A 22,365-nucleotide genomic window follows, 5' to 3' on the forward strand; every position below is an offset into this window, starting at 1 on the left:
GGTGGCACGTGTGGTTCTTTGTTATTGGTTGGCGTTGGGGTGCGATGATAAGAACATTTTGCTGCACGATGGCCTGGTTGACCACATGACCAGCAAAGACGATTGCGACTTGGATGACTTAGGACATGATGAAATAGAGTGACCGGAACGACGTGACAGTGTAGACAATGTAATGGCATTTCAGCCCATACTTAAAAGAAGTCGGCAGGTTGGGGCCAGCAAATCGTGTGTGTGAGTGGGAGGGAAATCAGGTGAGGCTGAAACGTTTAATGTTGCGTAACCATGTCCCATAAACAAGTGGGGTCCTGGTCACGAAGAATACCATGATCTAGAATCTTACCAAAGGGTGCAGTGCTTGTCGAATACCATCTGCTGGACGTTTTCCCTAGATGTGAATGGCAGGTTGCTGAGACGAATGTTGATGATGTGAGGCGTTTTCCGATAAAGGCCAGTGGGTAAGATACGAGGTTCATCAGAAAGAAGACCATTTTTGCGGGCTTTTTCGTACAAGGATGAATCATCAATGAATAGCTCAGCAATACGGCGTGAATGATCTGAGTGCGATGCACCACACCCAGTTATCGGGATAGCTTTCACCCGTGACGAAGAAGTGTTGAACGGTTTTCGGTGCGAGAAGTGAAGTCAAAAACAAACTCGGGCACGAAGGCAGGATCCACCAGCTTTCCACACAATGAGATCGGGTGGTTTTGTCAAGTGCATTAGCAGTCAAGATGCTCAGATACGAGTGGGACGTTGAACGCGAGCAGCTCTCGCATAAGATAAAGGTGGTGTACTGAATTGATTACCTGTTTCCTTATCCAGGCGATTTGATTGAATTCGCGGAAGACATGGGGCCGACCTCGGGTCGACATCTTCGACAACGACGACCAAAATATTTTTGGGCTGATTGCGACATTGAACGTGAAACTTGAGCCAAGAGGTGCTGTTGGCCAAGCCGAGCTTGTGCTGTAATAAAAACCCCACGTTTCCCATTGCTAAAGTTTAGAATACGGAAGCACCTTTATGTTTGTAAGTGTGATGCTATATGAAGAGTGGTCTTGTTCATTGTAAGTGGTGGAACCTGGCAGAGCAAAAGATGCAGAGGGTCGTGTTGTAACACAGCTACGTTTGCATGAATGAAAGGGTCAATGTATAATTACTTTATGGATCATCTAGGAACAGGCATGTATTGCTAGCTAACGGCCACTTTTATCAATCATCATTGTTGCGAGATCCACTGCATGGGAACGATGCCTGCTCCAGACATTCATTTCCTTGATTAAGTAAGGTTGATCCGAGCTGATTTGACTGAGCTGCGGTCAAAGAATTATCACTCTGGACATAAACACGCTCGTGCATCAACTCAACCGGCATGACTCTTGTGTGGAAACGTAACTCAACCCAAATCAGCTCGGGATCAACCTACTTTAATCATGGAAATGAATGTCTAGAGCAGGAGCATCGTCCACCTACAATGACAGAATGCAAAAGTTGGGAATGCACAAAAGTGGCTATTGGCTGCCAATGTATGACATAAAAGTGAGGTTGCGTACCTGTCATGCATTGTCCCTGAAGTCCTGACTTTTTAGCGGGGTGCAAAAAAGAGGTCCTTCTGAATCTTTTGCTCTATTATAGCCATACTACTTTACATTAAACAAAGACCACTTCTCCTTATGGCATCACGCTTACAAACATAAAGGTGCCTGTATCTCCAAGCTTTAAATAAAACATTGGGGTTTTGAATAGAGCAATGTGCTCGGCTTGGCCAACTACACCTTGTGTGCCAGTTCAAGTTGTCGTGGCTAATCCCAGATTTCGCAATGTCGCCACCAGCCAAACTGGATCCAGGGGTCGACTTCTTGAAACTTTTTCGACGACCAAAAAATATTTTTTGGGCTGTTTGCGACATTGAACATGGCTTGCACAGGTGCTGTTGGCCAAGCCGAGCACATTGCTCTAATAAAAGCCACGTTTCATTGTAAAGTTTGGAGATACGAGCGTCTTTATGTTTTACCTATGCTGTAAGCATGATGGAGTTGCTTTTTTCCTAGTGGATGGTGTCGGCTGCATTAACGGAAAGATGAAGAGCTGAGTGAAACCGCACGTGGTTACACAAACGCGTCCTTGACAGGTTGCTACACAAATGGATGATGATGATGATTGCCTTTTGTGAAGGTACGTAAGTAAAACAGCATCCAACCATGAGTGTGTCAAGGTATGTATCGCACCATGTAGGAGAAGGTCGAAGGAGGCTGCATAAACCAATTTGTATATGTAAAAAAAGATGCGTATACATATTGAATGGGTCACTCATCCTGAAACTCAATGGAGGGATCTTTTCACTTTTTCTCTTCTCAAGCTCATCCCACTTCCCACTCCTCCTTATTGTATCACAAAAGCCATGTACTTCTTAACCGGACCACCTTTATTATTCCATCTTCGAAGCAATAGTATGTAATCCACAAGCTAGCAACCTCCAACAAGCGTGTAATAAATAAACAATGCTTTATTTCATCTAGCTATCTTGCTATGTACTGTACATTGCCACCACCATCGTCGTAGTCGTCCTCCGTCATCATTCCTACTCGTACTCGTCGCCAGTCCTCAATCTCATCCGTCGCACCAACATCCAAAAATACACTAGTTGAAAAGAACGGGATCTTGCAGGCTTCCTTTTGAATCTCGTTGTCGTTATCATTGTCATTGTTGTAGATGGGGTGATCGTCGTCATCATTGTCATTGTTGTGAATGTGGTAATCATCGTAATTGCCGTCTCTACAAATAAGAAAGCAGGCAAGTTAGACCATCTGATACCGGGAATGATGGCGATTTGGTATACCGTTAGGTGATCCTCTCCAAGGAAGAAAGCAAATCCGAAGGAATTCACAAACCAAATCACCACCATACGAGCAAAGTCGGGCGATCCCTTGTTCTTGAGAAGGCACTGCACGAATCACGCAAGGCCAGTTCGATCCATGGCAAGGAAGGATATCACTTACGTAGAGTCCAGGCTCATAGTTGTCCTCATTCATCCTCTCCAAAGAAAGAATGATCCCCAATCCTTCCAATCATTTTCCCACCTCATGAAAAGAAATCCTCAAGGGAAAGAACGAGTCTATCACGAGAAGAGCGTGTTGGTTAAACACATTCACAAGCTGTTGCAAATCCCCTTTTACCTCAACACGGTGACCATGCTCTTCCAACAACCCATCGTCATCGACCCATCAACTCAACGCAGGCCTATAGAGCCCTGGACGCGTTCCAAGAAGCTTTTCCAGCACACTTGGCTAGTGCAGAGCGACGCAACTGCCACTTGATACAGGCTGAGACTTGAACCCAAAGAGATGATGATGATGCCCCAAGTTGCATTGCCTGACCAAAGAAACCTATTCAATTCATTATTAGCGCACACGCACAATAAACACCCTTTTCATTGTTTGTTTCATTGTACTTGCCTTTTCCATATACACAAAGACCCGTTGTTGTTGGTTACTGGAAACCGAAAACCATGGTGTAGTGTAGTTGAGCCGAAACAAAACGCCAAACCAGCCCACGTATTAAGACCAAACTTGCCCTCTATACAAGCTGACGCGTCAATGGAACCAATTCGGCTGCAACGTTGGTCTCTGAATGTACCTGTTGACACCAAGCGTGGAGTAGCATAGCAACGAACAAGAAGAGCCTTGGCTACAGCCGCATACTACGTTCTTTCTGGACTTGCATCACCAACAAGAGCTCATTTCTGTACATGCCTTGATGCCTTGAGTGAATGACAGGGTGTGTGGATTGAAAAGAGAGAAGGGGAAGCGTTTGTGTCAAATCGCGGAGCCATCAGCCAGATAAACTTGCCCACTTGGGCCGACCCATTTTAGCAGTTGCTCATTCAGATGTCCAAGTCACTTCCCTACACATTATCATCATCATAGTAGATACACGTACACTTCTAATAAATCAATCGCGTCATCATCGTAGATAACAAACGGATCTATTTTACGTATGCACTCGTTGTCTACATGAATGTAAAGTGAAGCACCATAACCAACATGATGATCCTCAAGCACTAAATAGGAATTGGGGTCATGGCCCATCATTCAGAAAACTTTGATACGCTAGCTTATACATTCCCTGGACCTGGGATCCCGGCAAAAGCATACCAATCCATATTGACAAAACGCCTTGGTCCACTATTTGACACACGCGAAGATGGTTTGTGTAACTAAACATGGCATTACCTACCGTTCCATCGATAACATGGTAAGTTTGGAAAGGGGGATGGAGGTAAAGCGAAAGAAAAAACGGGGCATGGGAAAACCAGGGTTGTTAAAATTGCTCCTATTAACGTTATTGCATCTTGCAGCAGCAGCAGCAGCAGCAGCAGTGTCCGGTATATGGGTGGGCGATCACTGGTGGTAGTAGCAATCATCCAAACCCAACTTTACTCCAATGTAACCGTTACATCTCACTTTTAACCTTGTTCAGCAAGCCCAGAGCACACAGATTTGTGACAAAACGTTTGAATCATACATCCATCTTGTCATTCACACTGTACTTACTCAAGGGGAGAAAGCATCATGTATGTAGCGCCATCTCGGGAGCTTACAAGAGTGCATGTTCCAATGCTTGTCGATGTGAGTCTTTTTTTACACATGGTGGGACACGAATGGGGCTGTGGAATATGGGGTGTGTAGATCATGTGAGATCGCCTTTGTTTACGGATCTTCGCTCCATCCCGTCAATAGAGCTTCTCCGAGCCCCATTACTTCGTTACACCAGCTTTGATTTACGACAATCCAACATGGTCCAATCTCTAACGACTCAAATGAATGAGGCATTGGTATGGCTTACAACTCAATATTGGCGAGCAAAATGCATGTCCTCGTCCTTGAAGATGAGAAAGGATTTGGTGGTGCTGTTATCACAATATGCAGCAGCACTTCTTACTCCTCAAAATCTCGCTCTCACCTGGCCAGGCTCGACCACCTCCTCAAAGAAGTACAAGAATTACTATTATTCATCGCCCATGATATGCATACGGCTATTATGTATGTTCGTGATAATAAATTTGGGCTACTCCACATGTTGACAAGGCTGTAAACTCACTCTTGGACTTGGAACCCAACACCAAAACCTCGCTATTCATACTGCTATCGGTACCAAGTGTTGCTATAATTACTATTACTGCACCCCATCAAAGATACAAGGAAACAAGCGTGATTGCTAGTGCTCGTAAATGAATTCTTTTCAAATGGTAATGGTAAACCTGTTTTCAACATGCGACACACGGCTTCCCTACTGCATGATTGTGCAGCACCATTTACTGCAGGAGACCTAGTCCCTGGGATCCGAAACGCACGCTGAGTATGGAATGCGGCTCAGCCGTTTCCATGATCGACATTTTCATCCGTTATATTTATCGCAGGGTGTAACAGCACAAGTCCATCCAAAGAAGTGGTTATCAATAATAATGAAGGATCGGCGTGTGTTGTGGCATTACATAATAAGCAGCGTCAAGCGTGGGACCAATTGAAGATGAAATGTAAAAGGAAAATGAGGAAGATACGATTCTCTATCATCCAAGGAGTAGTGTTGAAAGTAAAGGAGGAGAAAATATGCTCGTTTTGGATAATGCAGCATCATCTTTTGAAGAAAGATGTTTCTCAAGGAACCATATCCAGTCAATCAGACACATGCTTATTGATGCTACACCACTATTGCGCAACCCATTTTTGCACGCCACCTCACGCGCGGTCAGCAACGATCACTTGAATGAAAGATGTGGTGGTGCTGGTGCGTGAGTATAAATTAGACAAGAGCAGGCTGCCTTTTCCAAGGACTACTTTTTTACCTTGACATCTCTTTCCTTCTCTCTTTTTCCTCTTACATTGCTCCATCTCTTGCTTCCTTAGGCGTCCCTTCTCTTTACATACATGTTGATCACCCCATTATTGCTAGCATTAGGTGGATGTGCTATCACCACTATAGGTGCTGCAGACGTCCAATATTCAGTGGTTGCATTTCCACAAGGCTCACAATCCGTGGCGGTGTCTGTTGGTGGTCAAAATCATCCACTTTCACGTAGCCAACAATCATCGTACCTCTATACTGGCACTGCTCCTTCAAGCGACAGCTATCAATATGTGCTCGTGGATGGCCAAAAAAATCAACCTGAACCCACCCAACGGAAACTCAAGCAAGGTGTTCAATCGACAGGGAACGAATTCTTTGGTCGATCTCAAACCGTGTACGACGTGCCCGATCTGCCTCAAGCTTTCAATCCGATCTATCCAAGTAAGTAATTCTCCCCCGCCCCCATTGAGCAATGAGATGGGTATGTTTGTGTGTGCGACAGAAAATCTTTGTGATGGATGATGGCGCAGGGCAAACTCTGTTTATGTTTTGTTGCTTGGCAAAAATCAACAACATTGCATTACCAAAAGCGCTAACGATTCCTCGGTGTGATGATAGCACTCTTTACGGGAATGAACCGATCCAATGAAGTGGCCACCGTTGTACTCAAGATCGCCAATATCACTGGTTTGGATGCCATGCTTGCCAATCCCAAAGCCGATGTCAAGGATATCAAGGTCGACGAGGTGCATTACATTGCAAGCAACGAGGTCCATGTCTTTACAGGGGGTGCAGGCTTTTCCACAAGCGGTCAATCCACAAAGGATTTTGCCAAGCAAAGCTACAAGCTCGAGTTTGACAAGTTTGCAGACCCAAACAAAACCACAAAGGATTTGCTTTATGGTCGTACAGTTGTGAAACTTCGTGCCGAAGAAACCGATATGACCATGGCGTGAGTACAAAAAAATGGCCATCATCACCTGTGTGAGTGTGTGTGTTCAAATACTAATTATAGTGAAATTTCTTGATTTGTATTCGTTAGGAGGGAAAAGCTGTTTATGGATTGTCTCGCAGCGGCTGGTGGTGCAACCTTGTCAGCAAGTTGGGTGCGCTTGTTTATTAATGATCAGCCATTCGGCTTGTATGTCATGATCGATGACGCTTCAACTCACTTTATTGACAATGTTTTGCATGCCGGTGATTGGAGGAGTACCTCTACAGGTAAATGGATGTCAATGCTTATACAAGAATGGTGCACTAATGATGTCACTTTTTAGGCGAAACGATCAAGCTTAACAGCCTTAGCGAGCAACAAGAGGGCAATCTCCAATACCTTGGTGATGACATATCATTATACCCTGAAGATCTATACAAGCTTGAAGATAAGGGCGAGGACAAGACCATTCAAAAGAATAATTCCATTGTGCCTTTGATTGGCTTTATGCGTGATTTGGCTGCCATCGATGGTAATTCCAATGACGACGCTTGGAACAAGCTCATGAATCCACAACATACCCTTATCCACCTTGCATTCAGTTTTCTTGGTGCATCATGGGATGGTCTATGGTATCAAGCAAGCAACAGCTACATGAATCAAGATCTCCAAACAAAGCAATGGACCGTTATCACCTATGATTTTGATGAGACGTTTGGTAACAATTCGCCTGATGAAAAGTTAATGACCGTGCCATACCAACAATATGCACGACCCAATTCAACACGTCCACTTGTTAACAAGCTTCTTGCATCACCCCATTGGAAGAATGAATTCGAGACGATCTTAAAAACGGTTATCAAGCGATTCTTTAAGCCTTCAGTGATGGAACCACGGCTTCAAGCATGGACTGCTATGCTACATGAGGATATGGCTTGGGATCGCCAATTACAACCTCGATCACCTGGAGCTAAATCTAACTTTACGATCCAAGATTTTGAAAGCAACATGAACACGACAACCAATGGCCAAACAGGCATACTGGAATTCATCAAGGCAAGATCAGCGGCAACGTGTCAACAGCTTCAATTCCAAGATAACGACGATCTGCCGCCATTACCAGCATACACTCAAGGCCGATACATGGATGCGAGTGGCCAAATTTCGGATCACCAATCTCAACAGGGTAGCACAACACCTGGTGGTGGTTCGTCATCAACGGGCAATAATGCGATGAGTATCATGCACCCGAAACCTCATCATGCCTTTGTGGCCATTGTGATGATGGCATTCTTTTTGCTCAACACTTAATCGTTCATCTTCTCTTCCCCGCCCCTTGTAACGACTAAGCCCCATTACTACGTGTATAAATTTCCCTTTTTCAATATTAAACAACGAGCTAGCCAAGACTTGTATAGAGCATACGCGTGTTGCTCCCTTGTTCGGTGGTGTAACCATGCACAGAGTGTGGCTGCTGTAACACAAAGCATGCATTGGATTTTGCTTTCCTCACTCTGGAATTGCGGGTTTCCATGGTTACGCCTTTCACACCGCAATGGGATGTGTGGATCAGTGAGTGGGAAATGGAATCTAGCACTTGCCATGTATGAAAACGGTGGTAAGCTCTGCACCCAATGGAATGCGTGATCACTGATAGCGATTGCCGTTTGATCATTATAGAATGATACCAGTAGCTTGTTAAGCCTAGTATACATAGTAAGCATTACGATTATACATCCTGGTGGAATAATCTCTCCGTGATAATAGACTCTTTGTTTCGATGACAAAGAAGATTTTCATTGTATTACAAGGAGGCATGACTTTACTGCTAAGAGTGCTAATATGAGAACAAGGACGTGCTTTATTCGGTGTATGATGATCCGACGACATGTCTTTATAGATCTATTGGTAGCTAAGCTACGATTCTGTATTGGTATAAAGCTATTTGATGCAATGGGGACAACAAAATACTTCATGAGAGCATAGAAGATGATGGGAGATGAGGCCAAAGTCACGTGAGAATCTTGCCAGGAGAAGCAAATTTGTGTGCCAGTGACCCCCCCGTACACTTGTCACACTTGTTGATACAATACAATAGGTTGGTTGACTTTGACATGTGCATAAAAGAACATGGGGATGATTACAGATTCAAGGTGATAAACCTGGTTGGACGCGTTAACCTATATAGGATGAAGATGGAAATAAGCGTATCATGCGTGTAACCCTGGATGACGCCACATACGAAATATTGACCACGTTGCATGTCAAATGTACATTATTTGGATGGTTTGTTGACCAACATTGATGATAAAGCACTTGACCTCTCGCAGCTTTGCTGGGATATTATTGGACCTGTTTCAAAGTCATTAGTTTTGGATCATGCATCATCACCACCATTTCATTGTTGTAAAGCAACACAAGACACAGCCTGTCAATGAAGCACTCACTTTGTGTATGCAAGAGACAACATGGGTGGTGGAACATCTTTTGAAAGGATATGATAATGAACGCCGTCTTGGCTACGGGTTCCGACAAAAGAAGGTTAATTGTATTAGATGATCTGGTTGGCACTAAAGTATATTATCATTAACCTCTCATTCCCCAACATTCCATGTTTACCTACCACGTTTCCTCAACGACACGCATAATTTTCATAACATAAGCTTTATAATCCACTGCATATATAGACACAGGATGATGTTGTATGTGATGTATGTTTATTGTTGATAAGGGCGACCACTTTTATTAAAAGAGGTATCAAACTCAGTTTTCTGGAGGATCGACGTAACCTATTTTTAGCTGTGGCCTTTCTTGTTCTACCGTGTGTGTGTGTGCCTCTATTTGGATCTTGGCTCTTTTCCTCTTTTCGTTTTCATATAACCGTTTACAATGACGGGTACACGGTTTGCCAATTCATTCTGGGTATGCCCCCTTCTCAATGCCAATGAACGCCATGTGCTAATGAGACGTCCCCCTGAAACTAGGATGACGATGACCGGGGGGTCGATGTTATAGCCGACAAGTTGGAGCTTTCCAAGCAAACATGCGATGAGATCAGAAAACTCTATGAGATCAGGTAATGCGTCCCCCATCTTGCTTCTATTGCACGTGTTGAAAGGGGGCTTGACTGATATGCATGTATTCAGGGCACAAATCGAAGAAGACTATGGCGAACGACTACTCAAGTTATCACAAATGGAAGTGGGTCGTGCTGAACAGGGCACCTTAGCCGAGAGTGTATCGCATATACCGAGTGCCATTGAGATCACAGCCAGAGCCCATGTGGATCTAGCCAACCAGTTACGCCAACATCTTCAGGCACCATTGGATGGGTTTACCAACGACCAGAGTGAAAAACGCAAAGCGGTAAGTTGTTGAGAATATCAAAGAGCATTGTACAAGAGGCTGATGGGCTTGGCATTAGCAATCACAGCAAGTAGAGAACTCTAAACAGCTGAGATCGATGCATTATGCAAACGTGATGCGGGTAATTGACAACGATTGCTTGTTTTATCATGGGCTAATTGATATACATAATACATTCATAGACAAGGGATCTTTACATGGCCGAATCCACTAAGCTTACAGGCATGGAGAAGTATATCACTGAACGTCATCAAGAATTATCACCGGATGAGGTGCATCAGGTAATTGACAAGTTTAGGATCAAGACATTTGGTTTATTCATATCATGAATACTAGGTTGAAGAGGAAATTGAGGAGCAAAAGAAGCTTGTTATTGCCGCAGGTAATGTCACCCATCTCTTGTACGCCTGATACATCACGAGACTAACCTATTTACAGAAAGCGAGTACAAGCGAGCAGTGGATGTGCTTAACGACGTGACCCAAAAATGGATATCGGATTGGCAGAGCACTTGCGATGTATACCAGGAATTAGAAGAGTCTCGGATCAACTTCATTCGAAGTAGCTTGTGGGCGTAAGTATAAGGATATCAAGGACAATAGTGGATGGATGGTACTAACGAGCATTTTTAATTCAGATTTGCAAATATGATGTCAAGCGTTTATATCGTGGATGATCAGGTAAGATATCATCATCTTGATACATACAACCGAATGGGTCATTCATTCGTATACGGATTATAGTGCTGTGAAAGGATTCGCTCGGCATTGGAATTGACAGACGTGGATAAGGATATCAAGAGTTTTATTGACAAGTATGGAACAGGATCAAAGGTCACAGGTAAAGCAATGTATACAAGGGTGTCATAATGTGCAATCTTTCTTACCCTATAACTTAGCTATGATGTCCTATGAAGATCCAATGAATATCTCTAATGGTGTCACCGATCGAGGTCCACAGCCACCGCCACCAACCATGTCTCTACCACCTGTGCCTTCAGCGTTGCCGAATCCACCATCAAATGCAACCGCCACTGATATTGTTGATACAAGCAAACCGCCACCCACGAGAGCCTATTCAGATGATCCAGTCTCACGTGAACAAAATGACCATAAATCAGTTGGACGTCCACTTTCTGATTCCCAAGTACGAGAACCACCACAGCAAACGTATGGCACTATTCCTACAATGAGCATGCATGAGGATGAAAGCAAACGTGGATCAACATCATTATCATCTTACGCGCACAATCGTGAATCTGCCCTCGACTCACTCCATGGATTTGAATTTGTTGAATACGCACAACCTTTGGAGGAGGATCATCACTCTGGAAAACGAGCAAGTGTTCAATCACGTGATCAACGTCAACAACAACAACAACAACCAGATACAATGTCATTTGCATTCAAAGAGATTGAGAGTATGCTTGATGGCGTGGGCCATGATGTCGATGTTGATTCATTATGCATCAAGGAAAAGCCAACCGACAAGGCATCATCATCTGCAGCAGCACCTGAAGCACCTATCATAGCACGTACAATGTCACCACCACCCATAGCGCACAATAATGCTTCACCTACGACATCGCCTTTGCATAATAATGCACCTCCTATGACAACTTCTATTTCGACGCCGACAGAGACTCCTGCCCCTCGTGAACCTATGGTGACTTCACCTCAACAATATCCCCAAGATATGAACAATTCTCGTCCTTCGTCTTCAGTAGAACGTGCTATATCACCATCCATGTCAAAACCAACACGTAACGGCAGCGACATTTCAGACAAAAGCAACAATAGCAATAATCTTCGTTTCAAGCCTATACCCAATCCATCTTATGATGGACCCAAACGACCTTCCTCCACTGAATCAGCTACTGCAAAATCGCCTGAGAATCATGTTACTGATATGCGTGCGCCTTCACCAGCCAAAATGGCACCATCACCACCACAACCCAAGCTTCAAAATATCCCAACCCCAGGAGAGGATGAAGAGGAGAGTGAGGATGAGTTTCCACCTTTGGTACGACCTAAGCCAAGAGAAGAGAAATGGATGATTTCATCGATACGTCGACCACAACAATTACCTGTACGGACACAAAATGCACGCATTTATGATCGTCAAAGCACCATTCCAACCCTTGCTGTAGTAGGCATGCATGGAACAACACCACCCGAATTGAAAATTGATACATCAATGGGTCAACCTCCTCAACCTTCAGCTGCTGCTGGTGCTGCTCATCAAGCACTTGAGACTGTGCGTGCTCAACTTCAACGTCATGCTTCATCACCTACACCCACCGATTTGTCAGCTACAGCAGAACAACAACAAGCGGGGATTCGTGCAGCACCATGGCAACAGCAGCAACAGCAACAACAACAATTATCGATGGCTCCTCCAGAACCACGCTCTGATTACTATTCTACAGGTGGCCTTGGTCGACAAAACAGTGTTAATGGTCCTCGCCCTGAAAGTAGACAACATTTGACTCCTGTTCCCGGTGATGATTATATGATACCAACATCTTCTTCTTCAATGCAACAACAGCAACCACCATCACAAACACAACCCTACAATGTTGTACCACCACCGCAAGCATCCTATCCTCCTCCTCCTCAACAGCAGCAACAACAACAACAAGCACCTCAACCAAAACCATCTCAGAGTCAAAATACCAAAGAAAAGAGTGGAGGTCGTTTTTCATTAGCGATTTTCGGCAAAAAGCGTGGTAAAGAAGATGAGAATGTTCCTGAAGTGCCAAAGATGCCAACGTCGCAAAGCGAAAAGAGACAACCACAGCAATCACCATTACCCCCGCCGCAAGAAAATCGATCTTCGATGCGTGGTAACCGATTATCGGATGGAATGCCTATCCTTGGCTATGGTAAGAAAGAGGTTTACATATACACACTTGAAAGGGAAGATTGACATCATTTTATAGTGCGTGCCTTATGGGGTTATGAAGCCAAGATTGAGACTGAAATGTCATTCAAAGCGGGTGATACATTTGCAGTGATTCACAAACAACCTGATGGATGGTGGGAAGCTGAATTACTTGATCCTTCAAGGAGAACACGTGCTTTGATCCCAGGCAATTACATGGAAGCATTGCAGCAATAACCATATTGATTTATTATCACTTTTATACGTATCCTAGTTCTCATCTATAGTTGTATGTGTGTGTTTACGCTTACCTGTTGATCATTCATTTTTATCTCTCTTTCTTCTCCTCTCTCTCTTTTCCTCTCTTCTCCTCCTTTTGTAATCAATAAGATTTTCCTCCTCATTTTGTATTCGCGTCTCTGCTAGTAGTGGATGTGTGTGTGTGTGTGTGTCTGAGTCTGTGTCTGTGGGTGTGTGTCTTTCCATTCATCATCCATCTCCATCGTCTTGGTACATTATCTAGCGACGGGTTGCTGCTGTTCTCCTCCATCATCATGATCACCATCATCTTTTATCCTCGTGCATTATATACATATAGATCCACAATATAACCGACTAAATCCTGATAGCCGTTCCTTATATCCAAGAACTGCTTCAACAAATGTGTTGCGAGTGTTGTATTTTGGTTGCGCTGTAGCCTGTAAATGCTCTCTCTTTTTTTTCTTTCATCGACGATAAAGATCTCGGGAGTCTCGTCTGTATTCACGTGATCTTGGTGGAGGTGATGATAAAGGAGGGGGAGGTGGTGGTGGACTTGCATCTATAATAATTGGATGAGTATGCTGATATGAGAAGATACGCTTTCATTTATACTTACAGCGATCAGGAGAACGAGGAGGTGGCAATCTAAGATAACATTTGGGTGGTGAGTTGAATGGATACACTCATCCAAAGATAAACAAAGCATACCTTCCTCGATCCTGGAAACGACGACCACGATATTCATCCTTCTTTTTCAACCCAATATCCCTACAAGATAAATCTATATAAGTATACCCCGCAACTTTTCTCTCTCTCGCGATAAAAACCCATTTACCAATCCAACTTGAGTCGCCTGCCTTCGACACTGAATTTGTCCAATCTTTCAAAAGCATCCTCGGCTTCACGTCGTTGATCGAATTCAACGAATGCAAATCCTTTGTTTCTTTGAGTAGCTGAGTCCACAGGGACTGTGACCTTGTTCACTTTTCCATAGCGTTCAAACATGGAAGCCACCTACTCACAAGATGATTAATTCGTGTATGACAAACTCAATGTTATACAACATACCTCTCGTTCCATATAGTCATAAGGAAGATTACCAACAAACAGCGTGGTTGACTCTTCACGATCTCTGGATGAACCACTAAATAACATGTTGCATGAGCATACATATATATGAGTTTGTAAAATAGAATTGATCTTGTTACCGGTCCATTCTTCGTGGTCTTCTTGGCAATGATGAGCGAGGATAGCGTCGATCATCATACCGGTCGTATCGACGAGAATCATCATAACGATCATAATAGCGGCGATCATAACGAGAGGATGAGGATGAAGAAGGAGGTGGATAGTCATCACGATATCTGCTGCTACGTCTATCGGGTGAACGTGATCTCGATGTAGGAGCATCATTATCATCACCACGTCGTCGAGGTGGCGATGCATATCTTGGTGGAGGTGGAGGTGGTGGTGGAGACGAATAACGTGTTGCATGTGGATGTGCTGCTGCTGCTGCTACAGGTGATCTGCTACGATAATAATAGTCTCTTTCATAATAACGGTCATTGGCTGATCGTCGAGGTGCAGGTGGTGGAGGTGGAGGTGGTGGAGATCGAGATGACGAAGGACGTGAACTAAAAGGTCTTCCTCCTGAACGATAACCATAACCTGGTGGAGGTGGTGGAGGTGGTGGCGAACGACGACTATATTCACTTGGATAAGAAGACATCGTCTGTGGTGGTGGTGGTGGTGGAGGTGGCGAAGAGCCGCGTGGATGATCCATGTGAAAGAGAAAAGAAGATTTGTTCCACGCGTTGAGCCCAAAGCTAGGAAATTAAATCTGACACGCGAAGCCACTATTCTTTGATTGACACACATCCACACACCCACACCCACACACTCAAAAGAATCAAATCCAATCAAACAAGGCTGTTCGTTCGTTGTGTGGACATGTACACATACGACGCAATGATCAATGTGCATTTTGCATGCAGCTATGTATATAGCCCATTTTCATCGTTTTGATTCAAGTATACTTACACATTCATTGTATCCAAAATGGACATGACAATCAATCGAGTAGTTGGTCTTTATTTACATCAAGTATTCGATCCCTTTATACACGCTATGCTATTACGTTGATGACCTTTTCAGGATTCTTTATACCATCGCTCAGCTGCCTACTATGTGCTGGTGGCATGGTGCTGTCTATGTTTCACAATCCGCAATATATTTTGGTTGCCAGGTCTCCAGGGCAGCAGTAAAGACCACATCCTCTCTTTTTCTTTGTTCACTATGGCTTCTCGTATGTTACTTCGCCACTGTCGACCACGCTTATTACAATCCCAACCTTTAATGTGGACCAGACCCTGTAAGTGACATTGTCGACTGCTGCCCGATCGATCATTGACTCATAGGCGATCCCTGTTTTCGACTCTTAAAGCGAGCACTGCAGCTACCTCTACCACCACAACAACTGCTACTGCTACTTCATCCACTTCAACCTCTACTGCCACTACTGCTGTCGCAACGACGGATGCTGGTGCTGGTGCTGAAAAGAAGGGTAAGTCGAGGATGCATTTTATTCTATCCGGATCAAATTGACATGTTGTATGTGTGTAGAAGAAACAACCAAAGCTGTATCGAATAATGAAACGAAGGCTACTGAACAAGGCTATGCACATGGAGCTTATTTGTGGTCAATGGAACGTGCATCATCACTTGCCCTGGTTCCCTTAATCAGCACACAGTTTATCTATGGTGCTCATCCAATCACCGACGGCTTGCTTGGTGTCGTGTTGCCATATCACATTTACCTTGGTTTCGAGTCTTGCATTGTTGATTATATTCCCAAGCGTGAATACCCACGCATGCACAAGGTCGCCAACTGGTCTTTGGCATCCACTACAGCTCTTGTCATGTGGGGCGCATATGAATTCAATACCAATGAAATCGGTCTCACCGAGTTTATTCAACGCTTGTTTACTAGCTAAGACATCATAGAATGACAATAGATAATGACTTGTATATACATATGCATCACCCAAATCTTATGTAGTTGGAGGTATACTATGAAGCTTTTATTGATTTAAGAAAAGAACATTTCATCAAATGTGGGCTTCTTTTCTGGGGCAGGTTTGTTATTGTTGTTGTTGCTAGGAGTGACATTGAAGATATCATCAAAGCTGGTGGATTGTTGTTGTTGTTGTTGTTGTGGTGGTGGTGGTTGAGGAGTGGATCCTGTAGTTGCAGGGCTACTGATCAATGAATGCAAATCATCCTTGAGTGATCCAGAAGGAGGAGCAGCAGCAGCAGGAGCAGTGTTTGTGGTAGATGTAGAGGGTCCATCATCATCCTCAAAGGCTGAAAGATCAAAACCGTACTTGGCAACCGATTTAGCTTGTGAAGGGGATAATGTTGCTTGGCGAACCAATGGCTGTTGTTGTTGTTGTTGTTGTTGTGGAATCGAATAATTATTATGAAGGAAGGGTGAAGTGGGTTGTTGTTGTGGTTGTGTAGAAGAAGGAATCGATGCTGATGATTGTTTAGGCGTTGCAGCAGGCGTGGATGTTGCTGATGATGAAGATGCTGGAGGAGGAGGATGATGAGCTGGTGAAGTAGGTTGGAAATTATGCTCCATCGTTGATAGATCAGGGAATTTGGCTTCAATGTCACTGATATCCACATTGGGTGTTCCCGATCTTGTTTGTTGCTTGTTATCAGATTCTTCCTTCAATCGATTCAATGTTGCAATAGGAGACGATGCTGCAGATGATGATGTTGCCGCCCCCTTTTTGAATCCTTCAAATGGATCGAATCCTTTCTTTGCTGCTGGTGATAATGAGGGAGATCCCGTTGAATGCTGATTGACAGAGCCAAATAACTCTCCAGCTGGTGCAGTGGATAACGAAAACATGTTGTTGTTGTTGTTGATGGGGGAGGATGCACTCGTCGTTGGTTGTTCCTTTGCAGATACAGGTGAGCTGATGGTTGTCTTTTGCAATTCGCTTTGAGCATGTTCAAGACGCTGATTGTAGTGATTGTGTTCTTGCTTCAATACTCGTAATTCTTGTGTCAGCTCGTTCTTTTTGCTCTTTTGTTGTTCCAATTCTCGTTCAGCATCTGTAGCTGCTCGTTTCAACGCTTCCAAAGACTCTTTCTCACGTGCAATGGTCTCCTGCAATTGTCGAATGGCCTGTGCTTCGGTATCCACTTGTGAACGAAGCTGATCGTTACGTGCAATCTGATTTTGCGTTTCATTGCGGATGGATGTAAGTGTCGACTCGAGCTCAGCACGCTGTTGCCCAATGTTACTCACAGATTCAGTTGTCGCTCCTACAGCAGGCTGAGATACTGATGGTAGCGATGATGATTGAGCGGGCGGTGGTGCTGCTGATGATGATGGTTCATTGCTAGATAAGCCAAGGAGATCAAATGATTGATTGGCCATAGGTTGGGTAGGTGCAGCAGCAGCAGTTGATTGTGATTGAGTATTCATAAATGATGGGTGTCGTGCAAGGCCCGTATCTATCCCATTCAAAGTCAATATCATCTTCTATCTCCAAGGGAACTAATATTTACCTGACAACGTGGTTGGAATTTGACCACCCGAAAGCCGTCGGTTGATTAAATGCATAGCAACAGCAAATTGTTGCAAGTTCAATTGACCCGTTTGATTCGTATCAGCAAGATCCCAAATACGTGCAAGATCAGATTCGGATAGCTTGGAATGGCGGAAGAAAACAACAGCATCACCACCTAAAAGCAGTACCATAAGTCCAACGCATGAATCCACCTCCTTCAATAGGATAACATACCAGAGATAAAACCAGAGTGATTCGTATCCAATTGTTCAAAGAATTTTTTGTACTTGTTGAATTCTTCATTTGAAATATCAAAATCGCCACGACCAGGATGATGAGATTGACCACCTGTGAAAGGCATCGTATCTTGACGTCGAATGGTAGGTGATTGATTGGACATGACGGGCGATTTCATTCGACCTGAAGCAGCTGCTGCATAAATAGATGCTGGAAGAGATGGTGGTAAAGAATGGCCAGCGAGGACACGTGTAATGTAATGCATAGCAATGATGAATTCGGTCTGGTTGAGAGTGCCTGATTTGCGAGTATCAGCAAGTGACCAAATTTGGTGTAACGTGGAAGGTTGCAAGTTGGATCGTAAAAAGACCTCCTTGGCCTTTTCCCCTAATGATATCCTTGCATATCAGCTAACGTATTCCTTGTATAATCCATCCTTCGATCCACTTACCGATCAAGATACCATCCACAGGACCTGAGGATTGAAAGAGACTGATATAATGGGCACGTTCATCAGGTAACAAAGTGTCACTTCCTGGTGAAGCTGCCTGGAGATTGGGACTTGCTGAAGGTGGAGGATTGGATCGTGGGGTCGAGGGTCGGTTCGTATTCGGTATTGCTGGTCGTACATGAACCCCTTCAAGTTGTGGCAATGGGACTATCAAATTGGCGTCAATCATGGATATACATCCCATTGTACATACACACGCACACACAATATACCCACCTACCAGTTGTTGTCAATACAGGGCTAGCAGGAAGAATACCATGTTGTGCACAGGCAATCAGCTTCATGGCTATACAGAATTCTTGGTCGGTAAGGAAACCCTTGTTGTCTCGGTCGGCTGCTTCCCATATCTAGAGCTATGATATAAGTATGTATACATCATACGACAATAAATGTTGTTGAATATACTTGCCTCGCCTAGAATGTTGTTGGGTACATTGGACTTTTTGAAGAATTCCATGGCTTCATCTTTGAGAAGGACACCTTTGCCTTCGGTGTCAGCCGTTCGAAACAATTCCACGTACGATGTCTTTTCTTGTGGGTCGAGTAGAGTCTCCCAAGATGCTACATTGTCCACTGTCATTTAGTTGAATGGCTTCACAAAAGGGTATAGCGTCCTTGCCTGTTGACGATTGCATTTCAAGTGAGGAGAAGGTCTGGGGTAGTACAGTAAAAGAAACAAACGTGCGTGTGTGCATTGCACGCCAAATTATGTCGGGCTTTCGTCTCTCCTCATCCCAGCAACACGTGCTTTGGATCATTCGTTACCTAATAGCTCCATGACAACATTCCATCATCCTTCCACAGAGATCATACCAACATTGTATTTAGTTGTATCCATAGCTTATTACTTTAAACAAACGTCTATAAATGTAATTTCCCATTCAAACGCACAAAAAAGGAAAGCATGTGGTGCACTGTTGGATGATGAATGGGATCCCCACCATGCGTGGGCGCTATGTTTGCTGACAATCTTCAACTTTTCTTACTGAAAGGAGTACCCTACGTCTTATCTCGTGAAATTTAGCAGAACAAGTGATTCGTGATAGCCAAGATGATGATGGATATTGTCACCTTGTTTACATCTCAAATCTTGATTCATGCAGCGGCAATCAACCATACCAAGACTCTTTGTGAAGCCATCCCATCAATCTATCATCTTGTACACTATCCCCAACAAACATTTATCATTGTTTGTGGTCACAGAAATACCCACGCCGACCATGCATATATAAACCAGGGATGTTGTCGCCTACTATCATACTCCCATACCCCTCTTCTTTGCCTCCATTGTACCACTCTTTTGATTGCCGAAGCCTCCAAGCCCAAGTTAATGTGAGTATCATGAAGGTTGATGGTCTTAGTTTGTGACCGATCCATGGACTCATTTGTGATGATGACCTTTTCTAGCCTTCATTGTTAGCCTATTTTCATTATCATTGCTGTCATTGTGATAGTTAGCTCTTTATTGAAGGTGAAGCCTGATCACCCTACTTGATGATGCACATATTCACATTCCCTTTTGATGTAGCTATCTCCTGAGATACATATGCAAAGGTGGATTAGGTGGCACACCAGAGCCCACATGGGGTTGATATAAGAAGGTGTCCTGGTTATAGCTCTTTTCAACTGACAATGTCGACAACGATGAATCCAATGTACTTTTCAAGGTAAGTTAAGGGATAGCAAAGCTCTCTTTTGCTTACTCAATGATTCTAATCTTTTCTCTTTATGCGGTTTAAGCAGTAACCTGATACTGTATTGGACGCCACCAGCACGTTAAAATCTCCATACACGGGACGTCTGCATCTCACAAATGGCCAAACGCTGTAACCGTCCTTGTCTTATTCGCTGCGAACCCACAAAGAAAATCAAGCAATTACGTGAGCAAGTATTACAACGTGATCAACGACAACGAAGACCCAGGCGGTTGTTGCAGAACAAGAACTGGGTAGCACTACAAGAAGGTACAAGAATTGGAAAAGGGACATGGCTGCACGTATTGCAATCTAATTTCTTTGCTGCTATGTATTTCTTTTGTAGCTTCGTTCTTCTTGGGGTTCCAGGAAATGCTTCAAGATAATGATACATACCGCCAGCGTCGGGGAACGCAAGGGCAAACATGCATCGTAAAAAGCGTGTACAGTAGAGAGGAGCTATACAGCAACAACGCGTTTTTAATCGGCTGCTCGTCCTTACAACCAAGCCGACTATACCAAAAGTAACGTGACATGGAAACGTTTGGTAACATACACATTTATTACATTTGCAGCCTTGAATCGCTTTTAATCTTTGCTTTCAAACATACCACCCAGGTGAACCAGCACGAGCTACGCTCTCCTCTGCATCGGGCCCCGCTTACACAAAATCTTTGTCTTTGTTCCAACTGCCTGATCCCACCTGTGCAGGGTAAGTGTACTTGTTTCTTCATTCTTCTTCTTGATCTAACGTCCCTTTCATTGTTGCAGGTGGTGAGGATAGGGCCATCCAGCCGGGTTTCTTTCTTTTTTTATTTATTTGTATCAGAGACAAAGAATGATGATCAACAGAACACATGTTATTGTACGCGTTCATGATCTACTTCCTTCGTTTCCCTCTTCTTTCTCTTTCCCCTCTCCCCTTCTCTCCTTCCCTTGTTCCTTTTTCCGATTACCGGCTAGAAAATCACATTAGATAAGTCTAAGATGATGCGATGACATTTACAAGCAGCATCGAAATGCCGTGATACTTTCAAGGTACTGGAGCCATCTCTTTGAACCATATTTTGGATATCAACGTGAGGTATTCATTCAATGGTAAGCATGAGCTGGATGTGAGGAAAAGGAAAGAAGAATAATGTGGGGCTAATGGTTTACGCTTTCTTTGCCTTGTATCGAAGCAAACCTGCATTTCAGATCATCATCAACATCAACAACCAGCTGTTTCCATGGCTACGCCGTTGTCTGTGCCCACCTCTTTGCCCATGCCACCACCATCTTTAACTCCAGCTGAGGCCACCCATGATACCGTTGCCATGCCCACCACACCAGAACAGCACCAACATGTAGATGAGGTTGACTATTTCGATCAATTACAATCCCCTGATTTGGATGTTTATTCGACACCGAGTCAAGCACCACCACCGCGACTCGGCTAGACAATGGTGCTATACTCACTTCATCAAGATTCAAACCAAAGAAACAACAAAATTTTCCTCATTGCCTTTGGTCTTGGACGCTGAAAACGACAATAAGGTTCCTTGCCAGGCATCAAAGGTGTTTATCTTCATGCCATGATGAAGACAAGACTCTCGAGGAAGTCGTCGTGGCCATCGTAAACAAATCGTATACCACTAATGTAAGGTTCTGGTTATTGTAGCAAAGAGTAATCACTAATCGGATAATGTAGACATGCCACACCTGCCATCGAAGTAACATGAAAATGCATTGGAATTGGATGACTGGGTGACAGATGTGATCTGGAACATCATGAAGAGCATAGCGAAGGTGGAACTCACGTCGAGATGACACTGAAGAAGGTGCCAGCGAAAAGCATTAGACTTACTATAATGACTATTACCTTGCAATGTACTTGAATAAATGTTCTTCCGAACTAAGATGGGTTGATGATAACTTTTTCTTTGGCTTAAAAGAGTATCAGGTGGAGGTCTCATTTGATCACATTCAAGGCTTCATACTTTTTGGCAGCCCCATGGTCGATGATTACTATGTAACAGAGACACGACATTTCCCTAAGCATATGATTTT

General features: G+C 43.8%; 7 protein-coding genes across 7 annotated transcripts; 4 read left to right on the forward strand and 3 right to left on the reverse strand.

Annotated features, from left to right (window-relative positions):
• Positions 1 to 735: 735 nt before the first annotated feature.
• On the reverse strand, positions 736 to 993 carry O0I10_000461 (uncharacterized protein; the record flags this gene model as incomplete). The annotated part of the gene is made up of 1 exon (XM_058480571.1): positions 736 to 993. The coding sequence occupies one exon, from the start codon at positions 991 to 993 to the stop codon at positions 736 to 738; it is 258 nt and encodes an 85-aa protein (XP_058349094.1).
• A 4,934-nt stretch (positions 994 to 5,927) lies between these two features.
• O0I10_000462 (uncharacterized protein) lies at positions 5,928 to 8,092 on the forward strand (the record flags this gene model as incomplete). The annotated part of the gene is made up of 4 exons (XM_058480572.1): positions 5,928 to 6,288; positions 6,466 to 6,799; positions 6,890 to 7,068; positions 7,125 to 8,092. 4 exons carry the CDS (start codon positions 5,928 to 5,930, stop codon positions 8,090 to 8,092), a joined length of 1,842 nt encoding a protein of 613 aa, XP_058349095.1.
• Positions 8,093 to 9,670: 1,578 nt separating this feature from the next.
• O0I10_000463 (uncharacterized protein) lies at positions 9,671 to 13,267 on the forward strand (the record flags this gene model as incomplete). The annotated part of the gene is made up of 11 exons (XM_058480573.1): positions 9,671 to 9,703; positions 9,766 to 9,857; positions 9,928 to 10,147; positions 10,206 to 10,268; positions 10,330 to 10,428; positions 10,484 to 10,529; positions 10,586 to 10,721; positions 10,785 to 10,827; positions 10,891 to 10,987; positions 11,046 to 13,031; positions 13,089 to 13,267. The coding sequence occupies 11 exons, from the start codon at positions 9,671 to 9,673 to the stop codon at positions 13,265 to 13,267; spliced, it is 2,994 nt and encodes a 997-aa protein (XP_058349096.1).
• Positions 13,268 to 13,755: 488 nt separating this feature from the next.
• O0I10_000464 (uncharacterized protein) lies at positions 13,756 to 15,074 on the reverse strand (the record flags this gene model as incomplete). The annotated part of the gene is made up of 6 exons (XM_058480574.1): positions 13,756 to 13,850; positions 13,908 to 13,936; positions 14,000 to 14,059; positions 14,127 to 14,305; positions 14,360 to 14,435; positions 14,500 to 15,074. The coding sequence occupies 6 exons, from the start codon at positions 15,072 to 15,074 to the stop codon at positions 13,756 to 13,758; spliced, it is 1,014 nt and encodes a 337-aa protein (XP_058349097.1).
• A 512-nt stretch (positions 15,075 to 15,586) lies between these two features.
• On the forward strand, positions 15,587 to 16,284 carry O0I10_000465 (uncharacterized protein; the record flags this gene model as incomplete). The annotated part of the gene is made up of 3 exons (XM_058480575.1): positions 15,587 to 15,662; positions 15,735 to 15,854; positions 15,914 to 16,284. The coding sequence occupies 3 exons, from the start codon at positions 15,587 to 15,589 to the stop codon at positions 16,282 to 16,284; spliced, it is 567 nt and encodes a 188-aa protein (XP_058349098.1).
• A 95-nt stretch (positions 16,285 to 16,379) lies between these two features.
• On the reverse strand, positions 16,380 to 19,202 carry O0I10_000466 (uncharacterized protein; the record flags this gene model as incomplete). Its single annotated transcript, XM_058480576.1, has 6 exons — positions 16,380 to 17,818; positions 17,873 to 18,049; positions 18,109 to 18,498; positions 18,563 to 18,769; positions 18,843 to 18,969; positions 19,032 to 19,202. The coding sequence occupies 6 exons, from the start codon at positions 19,200 to 19,202 to the stop codon at positions 16,380 to 16,382; spliced, it is 2,511 nt and encodes an 836-aa protein (XP_058349099.1).
• Positions 19,203 to 20,435: 1,233 nt separating this feature from the next.
• On the forward strand, positions 20,436 to 21,755 carry O0I10_000467 (uncharacterized protein; the record flags this gene model as incomplete). The annotated part of the gene is made up of 2 exons (XM_058480577.1): positions 20,436 to 20,586; positions 21,514 to 21,755. The coding sequence occupies 2 exons, from the start codon at positions 20,436 to 20,438 to the stop codon at positions 21,753 to 21,755; spliced, it is 393 nt and encodes a 130-aa protein (XP_058349100.1).
• Positions 21,756 to 22,365: the final 610 nt, after the last annotated feature.

This window comes from Lichtheimia ornata (genome assembly GCF_029851405.1).
Source record: "Lichtheimia ornata isolate CBS 291.66 chromosome Unknown scaffold00001, whole genome shotgun sequence".
NCBI classification, from domain to species: Eukaryota; Fungi; Mucoromycota; class Mucoromycetes; order Mucorales; family Lichtheimiaceae; genus Lichtheimia; species Lichtheimia ornata.